This window comes from Oncorhynchus kisutch, unplaced genomic scaffold (assembly GCF_002021735.2).
Source record: "Oncorhynchus kisutch isolate 150728-3 unplaced genomic scaffold, Okis_V2 Okis06b-Okis10b_hom, whole genome shotgun sequence".
In the NCBI taxonomy this organism is placed as follows: Eukaryota; Metazoa; Chordata; class Actinopteri; order Salmoniformes; family Salmonidae; genus Oncorhynchus; species Oncorhynchus kisutch.
Genome location: NW_022261983.1, coordinates 13,032,524 through 13,056,330, shown reverse-complemented (window position 1 = coordinate 13,056,330; position 23,807 = coordinate 13,032,524). Strand labels below are relative to the sequence as shown.

General features: G+C 44.4%; 1 protein-coding gene across 1 annotated transcript in view; it reads left to right on the top strand.

Moving 5' to 3' along the window:
- tbcd (tubulin folding cofactor D) overlaps positions 1 to 16,498 on the top strand; it is a 117,871-nt gene extending 101,373 nt beyond the window's left edge. The window contains 7 exon segments of the mRNA XM_031814016.1: positions 6,387 to 6,508; positions 6,855 to 6,932; positions 7,480 to 7,569; positions 8,044 to 8,131; positions 12,958 to 13,067; positions 15,552 to 15,636; positions 16,168 to 16,498. Of these exon segments, the coding sequence (XP_031669876.1) occupies positions 6,387 to 6,508; positions 6,855 to 6,932; positions 7,480 to 7,569; positions 8,044 to 8,131; positions 12,958 to 13,067; positions 15,552 to 15,636; positions 16,168 to 16,182 (588 nt within the window). The 3' untranslated portion in view covers positions 16,183 to 16,498.
- The last annotated feature ends 7,309 nt before the right edge of the window (positions 16,499 to 23,807 follow it).

The window sequence follows — 23,807 nt, the reverse complement described above, 5'->3', positions numbered from 1 at the left end:
GGCTGATCTGGAGTTGGTTCTCACACACAAGAGTCCAAAGAGATGAAGCATCCTGTTGGATCCTGGAAACTTTCTCATCGTCCTCGTCTCCTTTACCGCCGTTTCACATTCGTGTTGCGATATTTCATAAACCATCTCCTGTGAGACTCCCCCCCCCCCTCCCACTGCTGAGTCCAACTCTCCTCTCACACCCCCTGAAAGACCAGCATGTCATCACGACAGGGTAGCCTAGTGGTTAGAGCGTTGGACTAGTAACCGGAAGGTTGCTGGATCGAATCCCCTAGCTGACAAGGTACAAATCTGTCGTTCTGCCCCTGAACAGGCAGTTAACCCATCGTTCCTAGGCCGTCATTGAAAATAAGAATTTGTTCTTAATTAACTGACTTGCCTGGTTAAATAAAGATAAAATAAACTACAGACATTGTAACTGCCACTGTGTAGAAGACAGAAGTCCTCTCCTCTCCAGCGGGTGTTGATGCTGTGTTGTTGCTATGGGAACGATGAGCCAGTTGTCACCAGCCTTCAGTGTGTCACTCAGTTTCAACCTGTCATCACTATGGGAAGTGATGCCAGGACATCAGAGTGTGCGTCCCAAAATAGAACCCTCTCCCCTATGGGCCCTGGTCAAAAGTAGTGCACTACTAGAGTGTGATTTGGTACGCAGACAGAGAGATGAGCTGTTTAGACTTAATGTTGCTCAATGTGGCTTCTCACACGGTCCAGACTTACACTATGTTAAACAGAGTGGTAATATCTTATTTTATAGTTTTACTGTTCTGGTCTGGATCTCAGAGTTCCTACTGATCTGTTACAGTCCTCTGGGTCTGATGTTAACTACACTATGATGTCTATCAGTCCTCTGGGTCTGATGTTAACTACACACGGATGTCTATCTATCAGTCCTCTGTCTGATGTTAACTACACTGATGTCTATCAGTCCTCTGTCTGATGTTAACTACACTGATGTCTATCAGTCCTCTGTCTGATGTTAACTACACTATGATGTCTATCTATCAGTCCTTTGGGTCTGATGTTAACTACACTATGATGTCTATCTATCAGTCCTCTGTCTGATGTTAACTACACTGATGTCTATCAGTCCTCTGTGTCTGATGTTAACTACACTGATGTCTATCAGTCCTCTGTCTGTTAACTACACTATGATGTCTATCAGTCCTCTGTCTGATGTTAACTACACTGATGTCTATCTATCAGTCCTCTGTCTGATGTTAACTACACTGATGTCTATCTATCAGTCCTCTGTCTGATGTTAACTACACTGATGTCTATCTATCAGTCCTCTGTCTGATGTTAACTACACTATGATGTCTATCTATCAGTCCTTTGGGTCTGATGTTAACTACACTGATGTCTATCAGTCCTCTGTCTGTTAACTACACTATGATGTCTATCAGTCCTCTGTCTGATGTTAACTACACTGATGTCTATCTATCAGTCCTCTGTCTGATGTTAACTACACTGATGTCTATCTATCAGTCCTCTGTCTGATGTTAACTACACTGATGTCTGTCTATCAGTCCTCTGTCTGTTAACTACACTATGATGTCTATCAGTCCTCTGTCTGATGTTAACTACACTATGATGTCTATCTATCAGTCCTCTGTCTGATGTTAACTACACTGATGTCTATCAGTCCTCTGTCTGATGTTAACTACACACGGATGTCTATCTATCAGTCCTCTGTCTGATGTTAACTACACACGGATGTCTATCTATCAGTCCTCTGTCTGATGTTAACTACACTATGATGTCTATCTATCAGTCCTTTGGGTCTGATGTTAACTACACTATGATGTCTATCAGTCCTCTGGGTCTGATGTTAACTACACTATGATGTCTATCTATCAGTCCTCTGTCTGATGTTAACTACACTGATGTCTATCTATCAGTCCTCTGTCTGATGTTAACTACACTGATGTCTATCAGTCCTCTGTCTGTTAACTACACTATGATGTCTATCTATCAGTCCTCTGTCTGATGTTAACTACACTGATGTCTATCTATCAGTCCTCTGTCTGATGTTAACTACACTGATGTCTATCAGTCCTCTGTCTATCAGTCCTCTGTCTGATGTTAACTACACTGATGTCTATCAGTCCTCTGGGTCTGATGTTAACTACACTATGATGTCTATCTACCAGTCCTCTGTCTGATGTTAACTACACTGATGTCTATCTATCAGTCCTCTGTCTGATGTTAACTACACTGATGTCTATCAGTCCTCTGTCTATCAGTCCTCTGTCTGATGTTAACTACACTGATGTCTATCAGTCCTCTGGGTCTGATGTTAACTACACTGATGTCTATCTACCAGTCCTCTGTCTGATGTTAACTACACTGATGTCTATCTATCAGTCCTCTGTCTGATGTTAACTACACACGGATGTCTATCTATCAGTCCTCTGTCTGATGTTAACTACACACGGATGTCTATCTATCAGTCCTCTGTCTGATGTTAACTACACTAGGATGTCTATCTATCAGTCCTTTGGGTCTGATGTTAACTACACTGATGTCTATCAGTCCTCTGTGTCTGATGTTAACTACACTGATGTCTATCAGTCCTCTGTCTGATGTTAACTACACACGGATGTCTATCTATCAGTCCTCTGGGTCTGATGTTAACTACACTATGATGTCTATCAGTCCTCTGGGTCTGATGTTAACTACACTATGATGTCTATCTATCAGTCCTCTGTCTGATGTTAACTACACTGATGTCTGTCTATCAGTCCTCTGTCTGATGTTAACTACACTGATGTCTATCTATCAGTCCTCTGGGTCTGATGTTAACTACACTATGATATCTATCTATTAGTCCTCTGTCTGATGTTAACTACACTGATGTCTATCTATCAGTCCTCTGGGTCTGATGTTAACTACACTATGATGTCTATCAGTCCTCTGGGTCTGATGTTAACTACACTGATGTCTATCAGTCCTCTGTCTGATGTTAACTACATTATGATGTCTATCTATCAGTCCTCTGTCTGATGTTAACTACATTATGATGTCTATCTATCAGTCCTCTGTCTGATGTTAACTACACTATGATGTCTATCAGTCCTCTGGGTCTGATGTTAACTACACTGATGTCTATCAGTCCTCTGTCTGATATTAACTACACTATGATGTCTATCAGTCCTCTGTCTGATGTTAACTACACTGATGTCTATCTATCAGTCCTCTGTCTGATGTTAACTACACTATGATGTCTATCAGTCCTCTGTCTGATGTTAACTACACTATGATGTCTATCTATCAGTCCTCTGTCTGATGTTAACTACACTATGATGTCTATCAGTCCTCTGTCTGATGTTAACTACACTGATGTCTATCTATCAGTCCTCTGGGTCTGATGTTAACTACACTATGATGTCTATCTATCAGTCCTCTGTCTGATGTTAACCACACTATGATGTCTATCTATCAGTCCTCTGTCTGATGTTAACCACACTATGATGTCTATCTATCAGTCCTCTGTCTGATGTTAACTACACTGATGTCTGTCTATCAGTCCTCTGTCTGTTAACTACACTATGATGTCTATCAGTCCTCTGTCTGATGTTAACTACACTATGATGTCTATCTATCAGTCCTCTGTCTGATGTTAACTACACTGATGTCTATCAGTCCTCTGTCTGATGTTAACTACACACGGATGTCTATCTATCAGTCCTCTGTCTGATGTTAACTACACACGGATGTCTATCTATCAGTCCTCTGTCTGATGTTAACTACACACGGATGTCTATCTATCAGTCCTCTGTCTGATGTTAACTACACTATGATGTCTATCTATCAGTCCTTTGGGTCTGATGTTAACTACACTATGATGTCTATCAGTCCTCTGGGTCTGATGTTAACTACACTATGATGTCTATCTATCAGTCCTCTGTCTGATGTTAACTACACTGATGTCTATCTATCAGTCCTCTGTCTGATGTTAACTACACTGATGTCTATCAGTCCTCTGTCTGATGTTAACTACACTATGATGTCTATCTATCAGTCCTCTGTCTGATGTTAACTACACTGATGTCTATCTATCAGTCCTCTGTCTGATGTTAACTACACTATGATGTCTAGCTATCAGTCCTCTGTCTGATGTTAACTACACTGATGTCTATCAGTCCTCTGTCTGATGTTAACTACACTGATGTCTATCAGTCCTCTGTCTATCAGTCCTCTGTCTGATGTTAACTACACTATGATGTCTAGCTATCAGTCCTCTGTCTGATGTTAACTACACTGATGTCTATCAGTCCTCTGTCTATCAGTCCTCTGTCTGATGTTAACTACACTGATGTCTATCAGTCCTCTGGGTCTGATGTTAACTACACTATGATGTCTATCTACCAGTCCTCTGTCTGATGTTAACTACACTGATGTCTATCTATCAGTCCTCTGTCTGATGTTAACTACACTGATGTCTATCAGTCCTCTGTCTGATGTTAACTACACATGGATGTCTATCTATCAGTCCTCTGTCTGATGTTAACTACACACGGATGTCTATCTATCAGTCCTCTGTCTGATGTTAACTACACTATGATGTCTATCTATCAGTCCTTTGGGTCTGATGTTAACTACACTGATGTCTATCAGTCCTCTGTCTGATGTTAACTACACACGGATGTCTATCTATCAGTCCTCTGGGTCTGATGTTAACTACACTATGATGTCTATCAGTCCTCTGGGTCTGATGTTAACTACACTATGATGTCTATCTATCAGTCCTCTGTCTGATGTTAACTACACTGATGTCTGTCTATCAGTCCTCTGTCTGATGTTAACTACACTGATGTCTATCTATCAGTCCTCTGGGTCTGATGTTAACTACACTATGATGTCTATCAGTCCTCTGGGTCTGTTAACTACACTGATGTCTATCAGTCCTCTGTCTGATGTTAACTACATTATGATGTCTATCTATCAGTCCTCTGTCTGATGTTAACTACATTATGATGTCTATCTATCAGTCCTCTGTCTGATGTTAACTACACTATGATGTCTATCAGTCCTCTGGGTCTGATGTTAACTACACTGATGTCTATCAGTCCTCTGTCTGATATTAACTACACTATGATGTCTATCAGTCCTCTGTCTGATGTTAACTACACTGATGTCTATCTATCAGTCCTCTGTCTGATGTTAACTACACTATGATGTCTATCAGTCCTCTGTCTGATGTTAACTACACTATGATGTCTATCTATCAGTCCTCTGTCTGATATTAACTACACTATGATGTCTATCAGTCCTCTGTCTGATGTTAACTACACTATGATGTCTATCAGTCCTCTGTCTGATGTTAACTACACTATGATGTCTATCTATCAGTCCTCTGTCTGATATTAACTACACTATGATGTCTATCAGTCCTCTGTCTGATGTTAACTACACTGATGTCTATCTATCAGTCCTCTGGGTCTGATGTTAACTACACTGATGTCTATCTATCAGTCCTCTGGGTCTGATGTTAACTACACTATGATGTCTATCTATCAGTCCTCTGTCTGATGTTAACCACACTATGATGTCTATCTATCAGTCCTCTGTCTGATGTTAACCACACTATGATGTCTATCTATCAGTCCTCTGTCTGATGTTAACTACACACTGATGTCTATCTATCAGTCCTCTGTCTGATGTTAACTACACACTGATGTCTATCAGTCCTCTGTCTGATGTTAACTACACTGATGTCTATCTATCAGTCCTCTGTCTGATGTTAACTACACTGATGTCTATCTATCAGTCCTCTGTCTGATGTTAACTACACTGATGTCTATCAGTCCTCTGTCTGATGTTAACTACACTATGATGTCTATCTATCAGTCCTCTGTCTGATATTAACTACACTATGATGTCTATCAGTCCTCTGGGTCTGATGTTAACTACACTGATGTCTATCTATCAGTCCTCTGGGTCTGATGTTAACTACACTATGATGTCTATCTATCAGTCCTCTGTCTGATGTTAACCACACTATGATGTCTATCTATCAGTCCTCTGTCTGATGTTAACTACACTGATGTCTATCAGTCCTCTGTCTGATGTTAACTACACACTGATGTCTATCAGTCCTCTGTCTGATGTTAACTACACACTGATGTCTATCAGTCCTCTGTCTGATGTTAACTACACTGATGTCTATCAGTCCTCTGTCTGTTAACTACACTATGATGTCTATCTATCAGTCCTCTGTCTGATGTTAACTACACTGATGTCTATATCTACATCCCTCTCTCCCTCCCTCCTCGTCTCTCTACATCTCCCTCCCTCCCTCCGTCTCTCCGTCTCTCCGTCTCTCTGTCTCTCTCTCTGTCTCTCTCTCTGTCTCTCTCTCTGTCTGTCTCCAGGTGCGTTTCTCCTCCCAGTCTCTGTTTGACCACCTGATGCTGATTCAGCAGGATGCAGCAGCGCTGGGACAGTTTAGTGAGGCACTGCTGCATGTCTTCAGAGACAACCTGAGAAATGACAGGTACACACACACACACACACACACACACACACACACACTGCTGCACGTCTTCAGAGACAACCTGAGAAATGACAGGTACACACACACTGCTGCACGTCTTCAGAGACAACCTGAGAAATGACAATGAAACTAACCTGGTAAACTACAGAGGGAATGAAACTAGTGGTAAACTGTGTGTCTCTGTGTAGGGTGTCTATCCCCTTCCTGAAGATGCTGGACCAGATGCTGGCTAGAGCCTGTGTGTAATGTGTGTGTGTCTCTGTGTAGGGTGTCTATCCCCTTCCTGAAGATGCTGGACCAGATGCTGGCTAGAGCCTGTGTGTAATGTGTGTGTGTCTATGTGTAGGGTGTCTATCCCCTTCCTGAAGATGCTGGACCAGATGCTGGCTAGAGCCTGTTTTGACACCTTCACTACAGACCAGGAGTGAGTGGGGTTCATGTTATAGACTGTTCTACTGATGCCTGTTAGGTAGGACTCAGTACTACTTCCTTATCTGTCAGAAACAGCAGAAACAGGACATTTCGAAGAGTTATAGTGTTGTGTATGTAGAATACATAAAGATATGTAATATAGTGGCTGATTGAATGAATAGAAGCTACGCTAATCTGTTATTTGCTCTCTCTGCTCTTCTCTCTCGGTCTCTCTCTCTCTTTTCTTCTCTGCTCTCTCTTTTCTCTCTCTCTCTCTCTCTGATCTCTCTCTCTCTCTTCTCTCTCTTTCTCTGATCTCTCTCTCTCTTCTCTCTCTCTCTCTCTCTGATCTCTCTCTCTCTCTGATCTCTCTCTTTTCTCTCTCTCTCTCTTTCTCTGATCTCTCTCTTCTCTCTCTCTTTTATCCTGCAGCTCATATATTCTTCTCTCTCTCTCAATTCAATTCAAGGGCTTTATTGGCATGGGAAACATGTTTTAACATTGCCAAAGCAAGTGAGGTAGATAATATATAAAGTGAATGTCTCTGTCTCTCTCTTTAGTCATCAGTTCTGTGTGGACTTGTTGTCTCTCTGTAAAGAAGAGATTAAGAAGTCCAAGGACACTCAGAAGCTCCGCTCTGCCATCGCTGTGTGAGTGGGGTTTCTTTTAACACACACACACACACACTCCAAATACATCTCCACTGCATCTCACCTCTGATACAGTGTTAAAACATTTAGTCATAACACACAACCTGATATACACACAACCTGATATACACACACACACAACCTGATATACACACACACACAACCTGATATACACACACACACAACCTGATATACACACAACCTGATATACACACAACCTGATATACACACACACACACACACACACACAACCTGATATACACACAACCTGATATACACACACACACAACCTGATATACACACAACCTGATATACACCCCCATTGCTCTCTCACCCGAACCCTACTCTCTCTCACCCGAACCCTACTCTCTCTCCCCCTCACCCGAACCCTACTCTCTCTCTCTCCCCCTCACCCGAACCCTACTCTCTCTCTCTCCCCCTCACCCTCACCCTACTCTCTCTCCCCTCCTGTAGGTTCTGTGGTCTGATCCAGTTCCAGGGAGAGGTCCGTAAGAAGGTTCTGTTCCAGCTGCTGCTTCTCCTCTGTCACCCCTTCCCTGTGGTGAGTTAGCTCTCTCTCTCATCTCTGTCTCTCTCTCTCTCTCTGCATCTCATCTCTCTCTCTCTCTGCATCTCATCTCTCTCTCTGCATCTCTCTCTCTCTCTGCATCTCATCTCATCTCTCTCTCTCTGCATCTCATCTCTCTCTCTCTGCATCTCTCTCCCTCTCTCTGCATCTCTCGCTCTCTGCATCTCATCTCATCTCTCTCTCTCTGCATCTCATCTCTCTCTCTCTGCATCTCTCTCTCTCTCTCTGCATCTCTCTCTCTCTCTCTACATCTCTCTCTCTCTCTGCAATTCAATTCAATTCAATTCAATTCAATTCAAGGGCTTTATTGGCATGGGAAACATGTGTTAACATTGCCAAAGCAAGTGAGGTAGACAACATACAAAGTGAATATATAAAGTGAAAAACAACAAAAATTAACAGTAAACATTACACATACAGAAGTTTCAAAACAGTAAAGACATTACAAATGTCATATTATATATATATATATATACAGTGTTCTAACAATGTACAAATGGCTAAAGGACACAAGATAAAATAAATAAGCATAAATATGGGTTGTATTTACAATGGTGTTTGTTCTTCACTGGTTGCCCTTTTCTCGTGGCAACAGGTCACAAATCTTGCTGCTGTGATGGCACACTGGAATTTCACCCAGTAGATATGGGAGTTTTTCAAAATTGGATTTGTTTTCGAATTCTTTGTGGATCTGTGTAATCTGAGGGAAATATGTCTCTCTAATATGGTCATACATTGGGCAGGAGGTTAGGAAGTGCAGCTCAGTTTCCACCTCATTTTGTGGGCAGTGAGCACATAGCCTGTCTTCTCTTGAGAGCCATGTCTGCCTACGGCGGCCTTTCTCAATAGCAAGGCTATGCTCACTGAGTCTGTACATAGTCAAGGCTTTCCTTAATTTTGGGTCAGTCACAGTGGTCAGGTATTCTGCCGCTGTGTACTCTCTGTGTAGGGCCAAATAGCATTCTAGTTTGCTCAGTTTTTTTGTTAACTACTTAACACATTGGAAAGAATTATCTTTTAGTTTTCTCATGATTTGATTGGGTCTAATTGTGCTGCTGTCCTGGGGCTCTGTAGTGTGTGTTTGTGTTTGTGAACAGAGCCCCAGGACCAGCTTGCTTAGGGGACTCTTCTCCAGGTTCATATCTCTGTAGGTGATGGCTTTGTTATGGAAGGTTTGTGAATCGCTTCCTTTTAGGTGGTTGTAGAATTTAACAGCTCTTTTCTGAATTTTGATAATTAGTGGGTATCGGCCTAATTCTGCTCTGCATGCATTATTTGGTGTTCTACGTTGTACACGGAGGATATTTTTGCAGAATTCTGCGTGCAGAGTCTCAATTTGGTGTTTGTCCCAAGTCTTGGTTGGTGAGCGGACCCCAGACCTCACAACCATAAAGGGCAATGGGCTCTGACTGATTCAAGTATTTTTAGCCAAATCCTAATTGGTATGTTGAAATTTATGTTTCTTTTGATGGCATAGAATGCCCTTCTTGCCTTGTCTCTCAGATCGTTCACAGCTTTGTGGAAGTTACCTGTGGTGCTGATGTTTAGGCCAAGGTATGTATCGTTTTTTGTGTGCTCTAGGGCAACAGTGTCTAGATGGAATTTGTATTTGTGGTCCTGGTGACTGGACCTTTTTTGGAACACCATTATTTTGGTCTTACTGAGATTTACTGTCAGGGCCCAGGTCTGACAGAATCTGTGCATAAGATCTAGGTGCTGCTGTAGGCCCTCCTTGGTTGGTGACAGAAGCACCAGATCATCAGCAAACAGCAGACATTTGACTTCGGATTCTAGCAGGGGGAGGCCGGGTGCTGCAGACTTTTCTAGTGCCCTCGCCAATTCGTTGATATATATGTTGAAGAGGGTGGGGCTTAAGCTGCATCCCTGTCTAACCCCACGACCCTGTGTGAAGAAATGTGTGTGTTTTTTGCCAATTTTAACCGCACACTTGTTGTTTGTGTACATGGATTTTATAATGTCGTATGTTTTACCCCCAACACCACTTTCCATCAGTTTGTATAGCAGACCCTCATGCCAGATTGAGTCGAAGGCTTTTTTGAAATCAACAAAGCATGAGAAGACTTTGCCTTTGTTTTGGTTTGTTTGATTGTCAATTGGGGTGTGCAGGGTGAATACATGGTCTGTTGTACGGTAATTTGGTAAAAAGCCAATTTGACATTTGCTCAGTACATTGTTTTCATTGAGGAAATGTACGAGTCTGCTGTTAATAATAATGCCAAGGTTACTGTTGACACATATTCCACGGTAGTTATTGGGGTCAAATTTGTCTCCACTTTTGTGGATTGGGGTGATCAGTCCTTGGTTCCAAATATTGGGGAAGATACCAGAGCTAAGTATGATGTTAAAGAGTTTTAGTATAGCCAATTGGAATTTGTTGTCTGTATATTTGATCATTTCATTGAGGATACCATCAACACCACAGGCCTTTTTGGGTTGGAGGGTTTTTATTTTGTCCTGTAACTCTTTCAATGTAATTGGAGAATCCAGTGGGTTCTGGTAGTCTTTAATAGTTGATTCTAAGATCTGTGTTTGATCATGTATATGTTTTTGCTCTTTATTCTTTGTTATAGAGCCAAAAAGATTGGAGAAGTGGTTTACCCATACATCTCCATTTTGGATAGATAATTCTTCGTGTGGTGTCTAGATGGAATTTGTATTTGTGGTCCTGGTGACTGGACCTTTTTTGGAACACCATTATTTTGGTCTTACTGAGATTTACTGTCAGGGCCCTGGTCTGACAGAATCTGTGCAGAAGATCTAGGTGCTGCTGTAGGCTTTCCTTGGTTGGGGACAGATCTAGGTGCTGCTGTAGGCTTTCCTTGGTTGGGGACAGATCTAGGTGCTGCTGTAGGCCCTCCTTGGTTGGGGACAGATCTAGGTGCTGCTGTAGGCCCTCCTTGGTTGGTGACAGATCTAGGTGCTGCTGTAGGCTTTCCTTGGTTGGGGACAGATCTAGGTGCTGCTGTAGGCCCTCCTTGGTTGGGGACAGATCTAGGTGCTGCTGTATGCCCTTCTTGGTTGGGGACAGATCTAGGTGCTGCTGTAGGCCCTCCTTGGTTGGTGACAGATCTAGGTGCTGCTGTAGGCCCTCCTTGGTTGGTGACAGATCTAGGTGCTGCTGTAGGCTTTCCTTGGTTGGGGACAGATCTAGGTGCTGCTGTAGGCCCTCCTTGGTTGGGGACAGAAGCACCAGATCATCAGCAAACAGTAGACATTTAACTTCAGATTCTAATAGGGTGAGGCCGGGTGCCGCAGACTATTCTAGTGCCCTCGACTTGGCGAGGCCCTCGACGTTATATATGTTGAAGACGGTGGGGCTTAAGCTGCATCCCTGTCTCACCCCCCGACCCTGTGGAAGGAAATGTGTGTGTGTGTGTGTGTGTGTGTGTGTGTGTTGCCATAGTGAAGGTGTAGACTCAGGTTTTATGGGTCTCTATGTTTTTGGTTGGACACATTTCTCAATTTCTTTCGTAGGTTTTTGCGATCTTCATCAAACCATTTGTCATTGTTGTTAATTTTCTTAGGTTTTCTGCTTGACATGTTTAGACTTGAGAGGGAAGCTGAGAGGCCAAATATACTGTTTAGACTTGAGAGGGAAGCTGAGAGGTCAAATATACTGTTTAGACTTGAGAGGGAAGCTGAGACGCCAAATATACTGTTTAGACTTGAGAGGGAAGCTGAGAGGCCAAATATACTGTTTAGACTTGAGAGGGAAGCTGAGAGGCCAAATATACTGTTTAGACTTGAGAGGGAAGCTGAGAGGCCAAATATACTGTTTAGACTTGAGAGGGAAGCTGAGAGGCCAAATATACTGTTTAGACTTGAGAGGGAAGCTGAGAGGCCAAATATACTGTTTAGACTTGAGAGGGAAGCTGAGAGGCCAAATATACTGTTTAGACTTGAGAGGGAAGCTGAGAGGCCAAATATACTGTTTAGACACCTTCACTATTACAGTGAAACATTTTGTCCAGGAAGTTGTGAACTGATAGGGGTGTCAGTGGACTGATCAGGAAGACCACAGCCAGCCATGTGTAACCTGCTCTCTTCTTTCTTTCTCTCTCTCTCTCTTTCTTTCTCTCTTTCTCTTTCTTTCTCTCTTTCTCTCTTTCTCTCTTTCTTTCTCTCTCTCTCTCTTTCTTTCTCTCTTTCTTTCTCTCTTTCTTTCTCTCTTTCTCTCTTTCTTTCTCTCTTTCTCTCTCTTTCTCTCTTTCTCTCTTTCTCTCCTTCTCTTTACAGATCAGGAAGACCACAGGCAGCCAGGTGTAATCTCTCTTTCTCTTTACAGATCATCAGGAAGACCACAGGCAGCCAGGTGTAATCTCTCTTTCTCTTTACAGATCAGGAAGACCACAGGCAGCCAGGTGTAATCTCTCTTTCTCTTTACAGATCAGGAAGACCACAGGCAGCCAGGTGTAATCTCTCTTTCTCTTTACAGATCAGGAAGACCACAGGCAGCCAGGTGTCACCTCTCTTTCTCTTTACAGATCAGGAAGACCACAGGCAGCCAGGTGTAATCTCTCTTTCTCTTTACAGATCAGGAAGACCACAGGCAGCCAGGTGTCATCTCTCTTTCTCTTTACAGATCAGGAAGACCACAGGCAGCCAGGTGTCACCTCTCTTTCTCTTTACAGATCAGGAAGACCACAGGCAGCCAGGTGTCACCTCTCTTTCTCTTTACAGATCAGGAAGACCACATGCAGCCAGGTGTCACCTCTCTTTCTCTTTACAGATCAGGAAGACCACAGGCAGCCAGGTGTAATCTCTCTTTCTCTTTACAGATCAGGAAGACCACAGCCAGCCAGGTGTACGAGATGCTGCTGACCTACGACGATGTCATCGACCCTGACGTGATGGATGATGTCATGACGTCGCTGAGTGACACCAACTGGTCAGTGGAATCAGGAGACAGGAACTCAATTAGTCCATAGCGCTGCGTTACGATTCTCCCCCCTTCCCCAGGTGTGCATATGCACACCCCCTAAGTTATGTGCACACCCCTGGTCACTAAGTTAACATGGTGTAAGCCCCCCTCTATCCTACACCCCCGGTCACTAAGTTAACATGGTGTAAGCCCCCCTCTATCCTACACCCCCGGTCACTAAGTTAACATGGTGTAAGCCCCCCTCTATCCTATGCTTTTAAATCCCGGAGAGGGACTGTACAAATGCACACTTTAGGAAACATGTGGAGAATTGGGATGCAGGGTTTGTAACAGGTCTTTGGGTGACTCTGGAACAGGTGCAGGGTTTTAAGGACAGACCCTGGAACAGATGCAGGGTTTTAAGGACAGACCCTGGAACAGGTGCAGGGTTTTAAGGACAGACCCTGGAACAGGTGCAGGGTTTTAAGGACAGACCCTGGAACAGGTGCAGGGTTTTAAGGACAGACCCTGGAACAGGTGCAGGGTTTTAAGGACAGACCCTGGAACAGGTGCAGGGTTTTAAGGACAGACCCTGGAACAGGTGCAGGGTTTTAAGGACAGACCCTGGAACAGGTGCAGGGTTTTAAGGACAGACCCTGGAACAGGTGCAGGGTTTTAAGGACAGACCCTGGAACAGGTGCAGGGTTTTAAGGACAGACCCTGGAACAGGTGCAGGGTTTTAAGGACAGACCCTGGAACAGATGCAGGGTTTTAAGGACAGACCCTGGAACAGGTGCAGGGTTTTAAGGACAGACCCTGGAACAGATGCAGGGTTTTAAGGACAGACCCTGGAACAGGTGCAGGGTTTTAAGGACAGACCCTGGAACAGATGCAGGGTTTTAAGGACAGACTAGTTCATCTCCTGCTGGGACTGCTCTTAATGTATTAAACTAAAGACCATTTCCAGAGAATGAGGCTTTTCCCTTTTCTACCAACTGCTCATTGGTCACAGTGTTTTCTAGAGGAGTCGGTCCTGCTGTAGGGTCAGTCCTACTGTAGGGTCGGTCCTACTGTAGGGTCGGTCCTACTGTAGGGTCGGTCCTGCTGTAGGGTCGGTCCTGCTGTAGGGTCGGTCCTACTGTAGGGTCGGTCCTACTGTAGGGTCAGTCCTACTGTAGGGTCGGTCCTACTGTAGGGTCGGTGCTGCTGTAGGGTCGGTGCTACTGTAGGGTCAGTCCTACTGTAGGGTCGGTGCTGCTGTAGGGTCGGTGCTGCTGTAGGGTCAGTCCTACTGTAGGGTCGGTCCTACTGTAGGGTCAGTCCTACTGTAGGGTCGGTGCTGCTGTAGGGTCAGTCCTGCTGTAGGGTCGGTCCTACTGTAGGGTCAGTCCTACTGTAGGGTCAGTCCTACTGTAGGGTCAGTCCTACTGTAGGGTCGGTCCTGCTGTAGGGTCGGTGCTGCTGTAGGGTCAGTGTTACTGTAGGGTCAGTACTACTGTAGGGTCAGTCCTGCTGTAGGGTCAGTCCTACTGTAGGGTCAGTGTTACTGTAGGGTCAGTGTTACTGTAGGGTCGGTCCTGCAGTAGGGTCGGTCCTACTGTAGGGTCGGTGCTACTGTACGGTCTGTCCTACTGTAGGGTCGGTCAGTGTTACTGTAGGGTCGGTCCTGCTGTAGGGTCGGTCCTGCTGTAGGGTCGGTCCTGCTGTAGGGTCGGTCCTGCTGTAGGGTCGGTCTTACTTTAGGGTCATAGCTACTGTACGGTCAGTCCTGCTGTAGGGTCAATCTTGCTGTAGGGTCAGTCCTGCTGTAGGGTCAGTCTTACTTTAGGGTCATAGCTACTGTACGGTCAGTCCTGCTGTAGGGTCAGTCCTACTGTAGGGTCAGTCCTACTGTAGGGTCGGTCCTGCTGTAGGGTCGGTGCTGCTGTAGGGTCAGTGTTACTGTAGGGTCAGTACTACTGTAGGGTCAGTCCTGCTGTAGGGTCAGTCCTACTGTAGGGTCAGTGTTACTGTAGGGTCAGTGTTACTGTAGGGTCGGTCCTGCAGTAGGGTCGGTCCTACTGTAGGGTCGGTGCTACTGTACGGTCTGTCCTACTGTAGGGTCGGTCAGTGTTACTGTAGGGTCGGTCCTGCTGTAGGGTCGGTCCTGCTGTAGGGTCGGTCCTGCTGTAGGGTCGGTCTTACTTTAGGGTCATAGCTACTGTACGGTCAGTCCTGCTGTAGGGTCAATCTTGCTGTAGGGTCAGTCCTGCTGTAGGGTCAGTCTTACTTTAGGGTCATAGCTACTGTACGGTCAGTCCTGCTGTAGGGTCAGTCCTACTGTAGGGTCAGTCCTGCTGTAGGGTCAGTCTTACTGTAGGGTCAGTCCTACTGTAGGGTCGGTCCTACTGTAGGGTCAGTCCTGCTGTAAGGTCAGTCCTGCTGTAGGGTCAGTCCTACTGTAGGGTCAGTCTTACTTTAGGGGTCAGTCTGTCATCTTCACGTTGTCCTCTCTGTATCCTCTGGTTTTAGGGAGGAGGACGTCGCCACGGTGAGGACCCACAGAAACCAGCTCTGTGATTGGCTAGGAGTACAGAAGCCCCAGCTCGTTGCCAAGGTAACCATTTTGAGAACTGCTAATCAAAAAATCGTCGGTGTGTTTTTTTTTGCGCGGATGGATGGATGGATGAATGGATGGATGGATGGATGCTTTATTAGTCTAAAGGAAACAGATGTCCTTTATGCCGTAAGTCAGGTGCTGCTGCAGGTTGCAGAATAACATTCATATCAGATGTCTGGTCCTTTATGCCGTAAGTCAGGGTTGTCAGGGTTGTGATATAAAGAGGCTTGTCTGTCTGTTAGTGAGGTTGACTATTCCTCATTAGACCCAGATGCTTGCCTTTCCTCTGCCTGCCAAACCTTGATTCACTTTACTATGGAATTAGTCGAGAACGAGGTCTGCTCCGATAAGAGAAAACCTTTCAAAGATATGACCATCGACTATTTATCAGAGTAAGGACTTGATTTAGTTTGTCTATGAAAATAAACGACAATATTAGCTACTTTTAGCTCCTTGACACACGTGATTAACTTCAATATTGTACTTATTCTCGTTTTAATTTTTTTTACTCTCTGTTTTGTTCCATAGGGTCCTGTCCAGTAGGCCCGGGGGAAACTATTCTCAGCAGGAACTGAAGAACTGTAGCACAGGATCCTTCAGGATGGCATTCTGTGTGACATCACAAAGTACAGCTGCACTTCTAAAAGGTCACAGCCTTCAGTGATGTTCCAAGACCCACACACTTTGTTACAGTACATTCTAATTGGTATGCTAGTATGGTCATGAAATGTATGGTAGTCTGGGCTCGTCTGGGATTCATCTGTCTCTGTCTCTCTCTCTCTCTGTCTCTCTCTCTCTCTGTCTCTCTCTCTGTCTCTCTCTCTGTCTCTCTGTCTCTCTCTCTGACTGTCTGTCTCTCTCTCTGTCTCTCTCTCTGTCTGACTGTCTGTCTCTCTCTCTGTCTCTCTCTGTCTCTCTCTCTGTCTCTCTCTGTCTCTCTCTCTGTCTCTCTCTCTGTCTCTCTCTGTCTCTCTCTCTGTCTCTCTCTCTGTCTCTCTCTCTGTCTCTCTCTGTCTCTCTCTCTGTCTGACTGTCTCTGTCTCTCTCTCTGTCTGACTGTCTGTCTCTCTCTCTGTCTCTCTCTGTCTCTCTCTCTGTCTGACTGTCTGTCTCTCTCTCTGTCTCTCTCTCTGTCTGACTGTCTCTCTCTCTGTCTCTCTCTGTCTCTCTCTCTGTCTGACTGTCTGTCTCTCTCTCTGTCTCTCTCTCTGTCTGACTGTCTGTCTCTCTCTGTCTCTCTCTCTGTCTGACTGTCTGTCTCTCTCTGTCTCTCTCTCTGTCTGACTGTCTGTCTCTCTCTGTCTCTCTCTCTGTCTGACTGTCTGTCTCTCTCTGTCTCTCTCTGTCTCTCTCTCTGTCTGACTGTCTGTCTCTCTCTGTCTCTCTCTCTGTCTGACTGTCTGTCTCTCTCTGTCTCTCTGTCTGTCTCTCTGTCTGACTGTCTCTCTGTCTCTCTCTGTCTCTCTCTGTCTGTCTCTGTCTGTCTCTGTCTGTCTCTGTCTCTCTCTGTCTCTCTCTGTCTCTCTCTGTCTCTCTCTGTCTCTCTGTCTCTCTGTCTCTCTCTGTCTCTCTCTGTCTCTCTCTGTCTCTCTCTCTGTCTGACTGTCTGTCTCTCTCTGTCTCTCTCTCTGTCTGACTGTCTGTCTCTCTCTGTCTCTCTCTGTCTCTCTGTCTGTCTCTCTCTGTCTCTCTCTGTCTGACTGTCTTTCTGTCTGTCTGACTGTCTCTCTCTCTGTCTCTCTCTGTCTCTCTCTCTGTCTCTCTCTCTGTCTCTCTGTCTCTCTCTGTCTCTCTCTCTGTCTGACTGTCTGTCTCTCTCTCTGTCTCTCTCTCTGTCTCTCTCTCTGTCTCTCTCTCTGTCTCTCTCTCTGTCTCTCTCTGTCTCTCTCTCTGTCTCTCTCTCTGTCTGACTGTCTCTGTCTCTCTCTCTGTCTGACTGTCTGTCTCTCTCTCTGTCTCTCTCTGTCTCTCTCTCTGTCTGACTGTCTGTCTCTCTCTCTGTCTCTCTCTCTGTCTGACTGTCTGTCTCTCTCTGTCTCTCTCTGTCTCTCTCTCTGTCTGACTGTCTGTCTCTCTCTCTGTCTCTCTCTCTGTCTGACTGTCTGTCTCTCTCTGTCTCTCTCTCTGTCTGACTGTCTGTCTCTCTCTGTCTCTCTCTCTCTCTCTCTGTCTGTCTGTCGACTGCAAAAGTAAAAAAAGAACAAAAACAGTCTGTTAATAAACAAACAAACTGCATCATGATTTTCCCGTTTCCAATTTATTAACTTTTTTTAGAGGAAAAGATTGAGAAACACTGTCATGACAGACTTAAGGAGAGAGAGGACAAGAATATAGGATGAGGAGGGAGGGAGAGAGAGGACAAGAATATAGGACGAGGAGGGAGGGAGAGAGGACAAGAATATAGGATGAGGAGGGAGGGAGAGAGGGGACAAGAATATAGGACGAGGAGGGAGGGAGAGAGGACAAGAATATAGGACGAGGAGGGAGGGAGAGAGGACAAGAATATAGGATGAGGAGGGAGGGAGAGAGGGGACAAGAATATAGGACGAGGAGGGAGGGAGAGAGGACAAGAATATAGGATGAGGAGGGAGGGAGAGAGGACAAGAATATAGGATGAGGAGGGAGGGAGAGAGAGGACAAGAATATAGGATGAGGAGGGAGGGAGAGAGGACAAGAATATAGGATGAGGAGGGAGGGAGAGAGAGGACAAGAATATAGGACGAGGAGGGAGGGAGAGAGGACAAGAATATAGGATGAGGAGGGAGGGAGAGAGAGGACAAGAATATAGGACGAGGAGGGAGGGAGAGAGAGGACAAGAATATAGGACGAGGAGGGAGGGAGAGAGAGGACAAGAATATAGGATGAGGAGGGAGGGAGAGAGAGGACAAGAATATAGGATGAGGAGGGAGGGAGAGAGAGGACAAGAATATAGGATGAGGAGGGAGGGAGAGAGAGGACAAGAATATAGGATGAGGAGGGAGGGAGGGAGAGAGAGGACAAGAATATAGGATGAGGGAGGGAGAGAGAGAGAGGACAAGAATATAGGATGAGGAGGGAGGGAGGGAGAGAGAGGACAAGAATATAGGATGAGGAGGGAGGGAGAGAGAGGACAAGAATATAGGATGAGGAGGGAGAGAGAGAGAGGACAAGAATATAGGACGAGGAGGGAGGGAGAGAGAGGACAAGAATATAGGACGAGGAGAGAGAGAGAGGGAGACCAAGAATATAGGATGAGGAGGGAGGGAGAGAGAGGACAAGAATATAGGATGAGGAGGGAGAGAGAGAGAGGACAAGAATATAGGATGAGGAGGGAGGGAGAGAGAGAACAAGAATATAGGATGAGGAGGGAGGGAGAGAGAGGACAAGAATATAGGATGAGGAGGGAGGGAGAGAGAGGACAAGAATATAGGATGAGGAGGGAGGGAGAGAGAGAACAAGAATATAGGACTAGGAGGGAGGGAGAGAGGACAAGAATATAGGACGAGGAGGGAGGGAGAGAGAGGACAAGAATATAGGACGAGGAGAGAGAGAGAGAGGGAGACCAAGAATATAGGATGAGGAACGAGAGAGAGAGAGGGAGACCAAGAATATAGGATGAGGAATGAGAGAGAGAGAACAAGAATATAGGATGAGGAATGAGAGAGAGAGAGAGAGAGAGAGGGAGACCAAGAATATAGGATGAGGAATGAGAGAGAGAGAGAGACCAAGAATATAGGATGAGGAATGAGAGAGAGAGAGGGAGACCAAGAATATAGGATGAGGAATGAGAGAGAGAGAGAGGGAGACCAAGAATATAGGATGAGAGAGAGAGAGGGAGACCAAGAATATAGGATGAGGAATGAGAGAGAGAACAAGAATATAGGATGAGGAGGGAGGGAGGGAGAACAAGAATATAGGATGAGGAATGAAAGAGAGAACAAGAATATAGGATGAGGAATGAAAGAGAGAACAAGAATATAGGATGAGGAATGAAAGAGAGAGGAGGGAGAACAAGAATATAGGATGAGGAATGAGAGAAGAGGGAGACCAAGAATATAGGATGAGGAATGAAAGAGAGAACAAGAATATAGGATGAGGAATGAAAGAGAGAGGAGGGAGAACAAGAATATAGGATGAGGAATGAAAGGGAGAGAACAAGAATATAGGATGAGGAATGAAAGAGAGAACAAGAATATAGGATGAGGAATGAAAGAGAGGGGAGGGAGACCAAGAATATAGGATGAGGAATGAAAGAGAGAACAAGAATATAGGATGAGGAATGAAAGAGAAGAGGGAGACCAAGAATATAGGATGAGGAATGAAAGAGGGAGAACAAGAATATAGGATGAGGTATGAAAGAGAGAACAAGAATATAGGATGAGGAATGAAAGAGAAGAGGGAGACCAAGAATATAGGATGAGGAATGAAAGAGGGAGAACAAGAATATAGGATGAGGTATGAAAGAGAGAACAAGAATATAGGATGAGGAATGAAAGAGAGAGGAGGGAGAACAAGAATATAGGATGAGGAATGAAAGGGAGAGAACAAGAATATAGGATGAGGAATGAAAGAGAGAACAAGAATATAGGATGAGGAATGAAAGAGAGAACAAGAATATAGGATGAGGAATGAAAGAGAGAGAACAAGAATATAGGATGAGGAATGAAAGAGAGAGAACAAGAATATAGGATGAGGAATGAAAGAGAGAACAAGAATATAGGATGAGAAATGAGAGAGAACAAGAATATAGGATTAGGAATGAAAGAGCGAGGAGGGAGAACAAGAATATAGGATTAGGAATGAAAGAGCGAGGAGGGAGAACAAGAATATAGGATTAGGAATGAAAGAGCGAGGAGGGAGAACAAGAATATAGGATTAGGAATGAAAGAGCGAGGAGGGAGAACAAGAATATAGGATGAGAAATGAGAGAGAACAAGAATATAGGATTAGGAATGAAAGAGCGAGGAGGGAGAACAAGAATATAGAGAGGAGATCCTAATAAAAATAAAGTCTTTCAGCAGCCTTGCATTTCTGAGATAGCAGGGTGAGAGGGAATTTGCCCGTCAGCACATTTGATAGTGAGAATCTCTTCTCTCTCTCCCCCTCCCTTCTCCCCCCCCCCCCCCCCCTCTATCCCCCTCCCTTCTCTCCCACCCGGTCTCCTCTCGTCTGACATGCTACACATTCCGTAGTAGAGCAGTGATAATACCCCTTAAATACCCATTAAATCTGTACCTTATGTCATCCAATCTGAGCATGGCCAGCTGTAGACATGAGGAGTTTTCCCTCTGCTTATAGTTTCAACTGACAGGGACATGGAGTTTTCCCTCTCCTTATAGTTTCAACTGACAGGGACATGGAGTTTTCCCTCTGCTTATAGTTTCAACTGACAGGGACATGGAGTTTTCCCTCTGTGCTTATAGTTTCAACTGACAGGGACATGGAGTTTTCCCTCTGTGCTTATAGTTTCGACTGACAGGGACATGGAGTTTTCCCTCTGCTTATAGTTTCAACTGACAGGGACATGGAGTTTTCCCTCTCCTTATAGTTTCAACTGACAGGGACATGGAGTTTTCCCTCTGCTTATAGTTTCAACTGACAGGGACATGGAGTTTTCCCTCTGTGCTTATAGTTTCAACTGACAGGGACATGGAGTTTTCCCTCTTCTTATAGTTTCAACTGACAGGGACATGGAGTTTTCCCTCTTCTTATAGTTTCAACTGACAGGGACATGGAGTTTTCCCTCTGCTTATAGTTTCAACTGACAGGGACATGGAGTTTTCCCTCTGTGCTTATAGTTTCAACTGACAGGGACATGGAGTTTTGCCTCTGTGCTTATAGTTTCGACTGACAGGGACATGGAGTTTTCCCTCTGCTTATAGTTTCAACTGACAGGGACATGGAGTTTTCCCTCTTCTTATAGTTTCAACTGACAGGGACATGGAGTTTTCCCTCTGTGCTTATAGTTTCAACTGACAGGGACATTGAGTTTTCCCTCTGTGCTTATAGTTTCAACTGACAGGGACATGGAGTTTTCCCTCTGTGCTTAACTGACAGGGACATGGAGTTTTCCCTCTGTGCTTAACTGACAGGGACATTGAGGAGCATGTGCACTCCTAGCAAACGCAACAGCAGTTACAGTGCCTTGCGAAAGTATTCGGCCCCCTTGAACTTTGCGTCCTTTTGCCACATTTCAGGCTTCAAACATAAAGATATAAAACTGTATTTTTTTGTGAAGAATCAACAACAAGTGGGACACAATCATGAAGTGGAACGACATTTATTGGATATTTCTAACTTTTTTAACAAATCAAAAACTGAAAAATTGGGCGTGCAAAATTATTCAGCCCCATTAAGTTAATACTTTGTAGCGCCACCTTTTGCTGCGATTACAGCTGTAAGTCGCTTGGGGTATGTCTCTATCAGTTTTGCACATCGAGAGACTGAAATGTTTTCCCATTCCTCCTTGCAAAACAGCTCGAGCTCAGTGAGGTTGGATGGAGAGCATTTGTGAACAGCAGTTTTCAGTTCTTTCCACAGATTCTTGATTGGATTCAGGTCTGGACTTTGACTTGGCCATTCTAACACCGGGATATGTTTATTTTTGAACCATTCCATTGTAGATTTTGCTTTATGTTTTGGATCATTGTCTTGTTGGAAGACAAATCTCCGTCCCAGTCTCAGGTCTTTTGCAGACTCCATCAGGTTTTCTTCCAGAATGGTCCTGTATTTGGCTCCATCCATCTTCCCATCAATTTTAACCATCTTCCCTGTCCCTGCTGAAGAAAAGCAGGCCCAAACCATGATGCTGCCACCACCATGTTTGACAGTGGGGATGGTGTGGTCACGGTGATGAGCTGTGTTGCTTTTACGCCAAACATAACGTTTTGCATTGTTGCCAAAAAGTTCAATTTTGGTTTCATCTGACCAGAGCACCTTCTTCCACATGTTTGGTGTGTCTCCCAGGTGGCTTGTGGCAAACTTTAAACAACACTTTTTATGGATATCTTTAAGAAATGGCTTTCTTCTTGCCACTCTTCCATAAAGGCCAGATTTGTGCAATATACGACTGATTGTCTCCCACCTCAGCTGTAGATCTCTGCAGTTCATCCAGAGTGATCATGGGCCTCTTGGCTGCATCTCTGATCAGTCTTCTCCTTGTATGAGCTGAAAGTTTAGAGGGATGGCCAGGTCTTGGTAGATTTGCAGTGGTCTGATACTCCTTCCATTTCAATATTATCGCTTGCACAGTGCTCCTTGGGATGTTTAAAGCTTGGGAAATCTTTTTGTATCCAAATCCGGCTTTAAACTTCTTCACAACAGTATCTCGGACCTGCCTGGTGTGTTCCTTGTTCTTCATGATGCTCTCTGCGCTTTTAACGGACCTCTGAGACTATCACAGTGCAGGTGCATTTATACGGAGACTTGATTACACACAGGTGGATTGTATTTATCATCATTAGTCATTTAGGTCAACATTGGATTATTCAGAGATCCTCACTGAACTTCTGGAGAGAGTTTGCTGCACTGAAAGTAAAGGGGCTGAATAATTTTGCACGCCCAATTTTTCAGTTTTTGATTTGTTAAAAAAAGTTTGAAATATCCAATAAATGTCGTTCCACTTCATGATTGTGTCCCACTTGTTGTTGATTCTTCACAAAAAAATACAGTTTTATATCTTTGTGTTTGAAGCCTGAAATGTGGCAAAAGGTCGCAAAGTTCAAGGGGGCCGAATACTTTCGCAAGGCACTGTACTTGTTGTGACAGGGCTGCTAGTTGTTTTTAACCCAGGTTGTCTATCTGTGGAAGTTACATCAACAAATCAGGCTCTGTTGTCGTGTGTGTGAGTCATTTAGAGGAGGGGTGGGGGTGAGTGCCTTTGACGTTCATTCGGTCCATAGCTTGTATCTGCTGTGTTTTTGTCATTCAGTATCTAGGTACTTGTTGTGACAGGCTGCTAGTTGTTGTGTATTTTGAACGCTAGCTGTCCTTGTACGTAGCAAAACAACAAACAGAATGTTTCTTTCAATTGTATTTGGGTTTTAGGACATTTTGTCAAAAAAATATATACACTGCTCAAAAAAATAAAGGGAACACTAAAATAACACATCCTAGATCTGAATGAATGAAATATTCTGATTAAATACTTTTTTCTTTACATAGTTGAATGTGCTGACAACAAAATCACA